Raw genomic sequence first — 7720 nt, 5'->3', positions numbered from 1 at the left:
TGATTGAATCTGCCAAACTGTCCCTTTAGCCAATTCACTAATTGTGTGTATATTTATCATTTCTTATCTGTCTGCCAAACATATTTCTTTTATGGTGGTTTGTTACTTGAGGAAGGTCGACCTTATTGGAGGCTTGGACTTGGCATACAGTTGAGGAGTCCATTGGGTCTTTTCATTTTTTTTTTTCACCCTTTACTTCTGTTTGTTCAAAATTAATAAGAATCCTCTGTCAATTTACAGGCAAGTCTCAGGGTAAATCAGGTGGGAATTGGTGCAAAGGAGCTGTAACACTCAGCTGCAGACTTCAGTGTGGAAGTCTGATGTAGGAAAAGAATGCAAGTGCCAGGCAGCCCCTGAGAGAAATGGTGGGGCTGGGGAGGTGGGGAGGAAAGGTGTCCATACAGTGGGGGACCTGGAGGAGACGGCTGCTGCTACCTCTCCAGACCTCCTTAGGAGACCTTCTGCATCAATATCAATTGGAGAAAGCTGCTATCACTTCTTCTGTAGAATGAAACAATAATTTTAAAACCCTTTAAAAGTAAAAAAAAAAAGAACAGCCTGCTTTTTAATTGAGTTCTGATTGAAATCTTCCACTTTAATTAGACTCCTGAGACCTTTCCAATTAGCTGTACAAGTCTGGAAGCCCTGAAGAAAATTACGGAAGACATGTGCCTCCTTAGGGCTTTCTGCACTTTAACGAGCCCCATGGGGTATTTGGTGCTGAGTCCATGAGCCTCAGATACTGAGAGGAGATGATTGAAGAAGCTCTCAAGGAGTTAAAGTCAGAAGGAAAAGCCAAAGTGTCTTGGAGCATTAATTGGCCCCTCTGAGGGCCATTACAGACCAAGCCTCCCCATGCATTTGTTTGAGTAGAAAATCGGAGGCTGTGATGACAGGGAGGCAAAGGCACTGTGCAGGGGGATCTGACGCTGAGTAAAACTTGATCTATTTTATCATGGCAAGTGGTCAGCCCTGCGAAGGGGGACCCTGTCCCTCACCAAAGAGCTCAGGGCTCTTCCTGGAGCAGTGTGATGTGGGGTGGGCAATGCTGAGAGAAGGTACCACACCTCCCAGCCTCCCTGGGGGGGTGCAAGGAAGTAAGGAGGCCCCAGTTCCATGAGACTAACATGTCTGCTCTCAGGCCCTTGTAGCAGAGCCAGCTGCCATAGCCAAGGGGACAAAGACCTGCAGGCTGTGGACACCAAACTTAGGTCCTCACCTTGCACCCACCGTGGCATCTCCCTGCCTTTTCTGATATCTCTTCTTCCTCCCTGCCTGTGCCTTGAAACACAAAGCATTGCGCTGATCCAGGCTCCCTCTGCGTGACCTCTGGCACCACAGCACTACCCTTCAAGGCACATCTCTTTCTCTTCCTGTCCAGCCTCAGCCTCCCAAGCTGCACTTTGTCATGCTTTTCCTTTCTCATGTGGTTTCCCACTGCAGAGGAAAGCTCCACCATCTCTGAAAACACCCTGAAACCACCTGAAACTCCTAATTTCAGGCTACTCTCTTACTCCCACACAAGCCTCCACATCACCAGGGCATGGAAGCCCAGGTCCTTCAGCCTCTCCACACAGGTCATGTGCTTCATGTTAAACCCACCTTTGCAGGCATCCTCTGGACACTCTCCTGTTCCTTCCCACTCTTCAGAATGGAAAGCCCCACAGGCTTTTACAGGTGTGGCCACACCAGTGCTGGTTTGAGGGGGATGATGACTCCCCGTGTCTGGGCGGTCATGCTACAATGCAGCTCCGTATGCAGGAGCTGCCTGTATTGATGGTGAGCCTTTCCCAGTGGCTCATATGGCATCCCTCATAATGCCCAGGGCCTTCTCCTCAGACTCCAGTCCTGTCCCACTTTGCCCCTTCTCCTTCTAAAACTTGAGGAGGTTTCTGCTGGCCCAATCCCCAAGTGTCTCAAGGGCCCGGTGCACTGACGCTCCAGCACGTCAGCATTTAAGGTACATGTGTGCAGATGGCTTACGAGGAGTCATGGTTCCTCTAACATGACAACTTGAGTAGAGGTGGGACAGCACAGGTAAGAGAAAGAAATGCGAGTTTAATGCAAGTGATGATGAAGGTGGGAAGTACCACTGTAACACTAAGCCAGCTAATCCTCAATCACACTGAACCTCACAGGAACTTCACAACGAGCAGTGAGGTTGACCTAGATCTACGTGCCTCACATGGGCACTACCACTGTTCATCTTTTAAGGACAGGGTCAAGTTCAGTGACAGGAGTGACAAAAAGCAGCATTTGGTGCTTTCCAGAACTTGCAGCAGGCTCCTGCCAGCAGGCAGCAGAGGGGCACGGATGCAGAAGCCACCCTGACAAGAACATTTTGTGTGTGCTGTCAAACCTTTTTGGTTGAAGAAGGACGGTGGGAAGGGCCGAGTAGTTTGTCACAACAGGCAGAGCACAGCCTGACTCTTTCAAGACTAGTTCGTGTTACTACAAAGGACAACACGAAGGAAATGTGTGCTAGCAAATGGCCTGGATCATTAGCGTTACTCACGACCTTTTGGTCCTAGAGATCGAACGATCCAACCGGTTGAATGGGATATGCGTGACAGATGCAGAGGGCAGTGGGGCCCATAAGAACTTGCCTACTTGGCAAAAATGCTTGCAAGGAGCCAGTCTTCCCAAGAAAGGCAATCTGTGAAGTCCTCTTTTGCACAGATGAACACTTGGAAATCCAGGGTGCTGCTGTCCTGCTGAAGGATCACAGCAGGTTTTCTGAAGACAAGTAGTGTTACCTGGATCCAGATCTCTGCCAGACTGGCCCAATTATTTTATCAAAATACTGCTCTGATCACAGGAACTGCGTAAAAGTGGATCAGACAATTGCCAGTAAACAAGCATCCCATTTAAGTATACTGCCCATATGGCCTACCCCTCTTTACTACTAACAGAAATCTATGTTCAAAAATACCCAACTGACTTAGGAACTGGGAATCAGGTCATACAGGACCTGCACTCATTGAAAAGTACAGGATATGCGCATACCATCTGCAGATGCCTTCAGTTTACTTCTACCTTCTCCTTCCTTCTCATCCAGTTGAGGATACTACTAAGAGAAAGAGCTAATTTTGCCACCACGCACAAAGGCGTGGAGAATACAGTCCTGCCTCAGCACTGGGAAGAGAACTCTCAAATCCTGTCACTTCTCTTTTCCTCCACGAATGGGCCCAACTCGATGAGAGGCTTGAGGTGGCCTGTCGTGACCTTCTGGAGCCCTTGGTCTTTTGCAGAGCTGCTCTGTCTTCTTCCAACCTTCCCTGCTCCTTGTCCCTCCACCCTCCTCATGCCCAGGGCAGAGCTTCCCCCAGGCTGGGCACTGCTTGAGTGATGCAAAGAGTAGCAAGAAGGAAAGAGTGCTGGAAGCCCAAGGAAAGCCAAGAAAAATGTGGGCCCACTGCTCAGTGGGGCAGGGTGCCTAGTGACCAAGAGCATGTGGAGAGAGCATCAGTGAGCTCATTGGTCATACACGAGTCTCAGTCATGCACGAGGTGAGGAGTTGCAGCCAAGGGATCAGGGGGTGCTGGCTAAAGTCATTGTGTGTCTGCTGCTGTCATTCTGGGAAAACCATGGCAGTGAGGGAGGTTCCTGATGCTTGGGAAAAGGCAAACATCCCACCCATCTTCATGAAGAGCAAAAAGTAGGTCAGGGAACTACAGGCTGGTCAGCTTGATATCCGTCCCTGGCAAGGTGATGGAGCAAATCCTCCAGAAGCCATTTCCAAGCACCTGAAGTCCAAGAAGGGGATTGGGAATTGGCAGCATGAACTCAAGAAGAAAAATTGTGCCTGACTAACCTGAATTCTTTGAAAGATAACATGATGGGCCCTCTGAATGAGGAAAAATGTGGATATCATAGCCCTTGACAACTTTGTGAAAATGGGCTGCCCCTAACCTGCACAAAGTTGAAGCAAGACAAATGTCACGTTCATCTTGTCGCTGTGCTGGGACAGCTCCGTGCAACAGACCAGGCTGGGGATGACTGGCTGGAAGGCAGCGCTGCAGAAAAGGACCTGGGAGTCCGGGTGGACAGCAGGCGGGACAGGAGGGAGCAGTGTGTCCTTGGGATGAGGAATGCCAACTGCACCCTCGGTGGGATTAGCAAAATCACAGCCAGGAGGGAAAGGAAAGTGACGCTTCCCCTCTATTTGGGGACCACATCAGGACTGCCAAGTCTAGTGTGGGGCTCTCCAGCACGAGGAAGTCCCTGATAGACTTTGGATAGTCCAGCAGAGGATAGAAAGGTGGTTTTGACTTGAAGCACATTACGTACCAGAAGAGGTTGAGAGAGCTTGTTTTTAGGGGCTGTTTGAGAAATCTCTCAAGAGCCAATCAGCAGAGGAAGGGCCCAGGAAAGGTTGTGGGAGGTCAGTCAATGGAGATATTCTGAATTTGTTGAGAAAATGTCAACAGCACCTGATCTAGCACAAGCTGTGTGGAAATGGGCTTGGAGTAGAGACAAACTTTGGCAGGAGCTGTGGCATATCGGGTCTGAGTGTCAGTATGGAAGTGGCTTGTTCTTTGGTCATGATGGTGTTGGAGGAGGGTATCAGAGTAGTGCCTGTGTGCACCCCCACTGCACTGAAGCTCTTAGAGCACAAGGCATTATTTTTTCCTTTTAAAACAGCTGTGAGCATTTGTGCAGACCTCACAGGTCTCACTCAGCAGAAATTACTTTGGGATTCGTGGTTCCCATTTACACCAAGAAGAATTCTGGGGTGAGGACTTCCTGCAGGGCTCACACATGCTCCCCGCACACTCTCAGCTCTTCTGCAAGAAGCATTGCTGGGCTGGCACTCAGCACATGCTGTGGGCTGAGGAGCACCACAGCCCACCTCCAAGGACAGCCTGGCCAGGATCTCCTGAGACCCTGCAATCTAGCTATGGTGACTGCTCAAAGCAGATGCAGGCAGTGTGGGTGCCTGCATGGGCTCAGAGAAGGGCACACAGACACCTCACTGCCCAGCACAGATGGACTGTGGCAGTGCCTGTGGGTGACAGAGCTGGGGACTGTGGGGTGAGACCTCCTCAGCTGCGCCAGCCAAGTCCCCCTGCCCCAATGGCCCCACAGCCTTGCGGTGCAGGCACTGTGTGGACCAGGGTGCATTAGGGGTTGTAAAAACATCTCCCCAGCACAGTCCCTGTGGCAGCCCTCTCTGGTTCCTCCCCAAGCAGCCTCCTAGTTGACTTCCTCCCACCAGTGCCTCACTCACTCCCCACCCCAGCAGGATGGGGGCAGAGAATAGGAAGAGCAAAAGGGAGGAAAGTTATGTGTTAGGACAGAAAGAGATTAATAAGTGAAGGAAAGAGGAACAAAGAAGAAAGAAAAAACACAGAAACCTTAAAATAATAAGTGATGACATTACAATCACTACCAACCTCCCACAAGTACACTAGTGCCCCACCAGTCCCCAGATGGGGACCCAGCCAAAACACCCCTCTTCTCTGTTTTTATTGCTGAGCATGAAGCCATATGGCACGGAAGACCTGTTGGGTCCACTTGGGTCAGCTGTCCTGGCTGTGTCCCCTCCCAAGTTCTTGTGCCCCCTCAACCTCCTCACTGTAAGGGCAGCGTGAGAAACAGAGATGGTCTTGATGCTGTGCAGACGCTGTTCAGCAATAGCTAAAACATTGGTGTGTTATCAACATGGCTTTGGTCCCCAATCCAAAACACAGCACCTTATGGGCTGCTCGGAGGAAAATGAGCTCCATCGCAGGCAGCCCCAGCCAGTGGGGAAGGAGGGCTGAGGTGGAAAGCCTGATCCCCCAAGGATGAAGGAGCTGGGGCAAGGCAGTGGCTGTCCCGGTCTCTGTAGCAGAGGAGGAGCACAGCTGGAGCCAGGATTTGCTCCTTTCTCTGGGAAGAGGGGAGGAAAAAGTGGGGGAAGGGAGATCCAGGGGATGATCTTGTTTTAGCTCTCAGAAAGAGGAACTGCTCCCCCCACTCCAGCCTCTCCACCTCCCCTTGCAGCAGGAGAAGAAAAGGCTTCTTCCTCAGCTGCTGAGCTGCTGCATCCCCAACTGATGCCTAAGAAATGGCCGGCTTTTCTAAGTGATGCGCTGACAGTAGACCTTCATTTGTGGCTGACATGTGAGCTTCATGCTCTGGAAATGTGCATCACAGGGGAAGATGATTCCCATACTGGGAACGCAGAGTCAGAAAGATGCCCTCGCAATGGTCCTTACAAGGATTCAATTATTAGGCCAAATACACATTGTTGTGTCCTCTAGAAAAGAAAATCTTGACACTTCAACAGTTGCCACACATAAGACCAACAAGGTGTTTATTATCAAGGCACAAGCAAACCCATGACACTTTCAACATTGTTTTTTAAACAACAGTACTTACCTCCAAGGACTTTTTGCTTTCTTGCCCTTGCCACTCCACAAGCGATCTCAGTGGCTTGCACTTCTGAAGTGCCAGCTGCTATCCAGAGATTTCAAAGGAGCTAGAAGTGTCTTTTGCCTGTGTCACCAAGGTAGCGTGAGCTCTGGGTGCAAGGCAGGGCTTTCCTGAGCACCTTCCTGATGGCCTCCCTGACCTCCCTGTTCTGCAGGCTGTAGATGAAGGGATTGACCAGGGGTGTGAGGACAGTGTAGAAAAAGGAGAAAGCTTTGTTGAGGTGTCTCAGGGTGTCTGTTCTGGGCAGCATATAGACAACAAAAAGGGTGCCATAGAAAATGGTGACAAGAGTGAGGTGAGAGGAGCAAGTGGAGAAGGCCTTCTGCCTGCCAGTGCTGGATGGGATCCTCAGGATGGCAGCTATGATGCAAATGTAGGAGGCCAGCGTGAACAGGAAGGGAAAAACTACATCGAAGATACCAAATATGAAAGAAACAATTGTGATTGCTCTGGTGTCGCTGCAGGCAAGCTCCAGCAATGGTCTTAAATCACAGAAGAAGTGGTCAATGGCCTTGGGGCCAAAGAACTGCAGTTGGGATAACAAGACTGTGACTACCACCAGCAGCAGTGAACCCCCCAGCCAAGATGCAGCTGCCAGGTGTAGAGAGACCTTCCAGGTCATGAGGCTTGCATAGAGCAAGGGCTGGCATATGGCCAAATACCGATCATAGGACATGGCTGCCAGCAGGTAACACTCAGTAGTCGCAAAGGAAGCAAAGAAGTAGAACTGAGCCATGCAGCCGTGAGCAGAGATGCTGCTGTCCCCAGTCAGGAAGCTGGCCAGCAGCTGGGGCAGGATGGTGGAGCTGTAGCAGGTCTCCAAGGAGGACAGATTGCCCAGGAAGAAGTACATGGGGGTGTGCAGATGCTGGTCAGCCACCACCAGCACAACGATGAGGATGTTCCCAACCATGGTGACTGAGTAGATCATAAGCAAGAGGAGAAAGAGCAGCTTCTGGAGTGTGGGGACATCACGTATTCCCAGCAGCACAAAATCCGTGGATGATGTCCCGTTGTCCCTTTCCCCGTCGGCCATGGAGTCTTGTTTGTCTTTTATTTCCTCAGTTGCCACAAAGAGGGGCTATGAGAAAGAGACTCATTTCAGCATTTACCTTCAACATTTTTTTCGGTAGGACATTGCTCTCTTCACATTATCTGTATGTGTTTCATGCCTAGAGAAAGCACAAAATAAATGTTCTTCCTGATGGGTAAAGAACACTCATTGCAGCAGAACCACTGCAGACTCGAGAGGGGAGCTGCCCAATGGAAGGTCTTTCTCACTGCAGAATAAATCTATGAT

At 50.3% G+C, this 7720-nt stretch overlaps 1 protein-coding gene across 1 annotated transcript; it reads right to left on the bottom strand.

The window, feature by feature from the left end:
• Window positions 1-6466: 6466 nt before the first annotated feature.
• On the bottom strand, window positions 6467-7456 carry LOC132320235 (olfactory receptor 5AP2-like). Its single transcript, XM_059832507.1, has one exon. It carries the CDS (start codon window positions 7454-7456, stop codon window positions 6467-6469), a length of 990 nt encoding a protein of 329 aa, XP_059688490.1.
• Between the last annotated feature and the right edge of the window lie 264 nt (window positions 7457-7720).

Source organism: Gavia stellata, chromosome 34, assembly GCF_030936135.1.
Source record: "Gavia stellata isolate bGavSte3 chromosome 34, bGavSte3.hap2, whole genome shotgun sequence".
NCBI lineage: Eukaryota > Metazoa > Chordata > Aves > Gaviiformes > Gaviidae > Gavia > Gavia stellata.
Note: the sequence above shows the minus strand (reverse complement) of the source record. Positions and strands in the feature narration are given on the sequence as shown.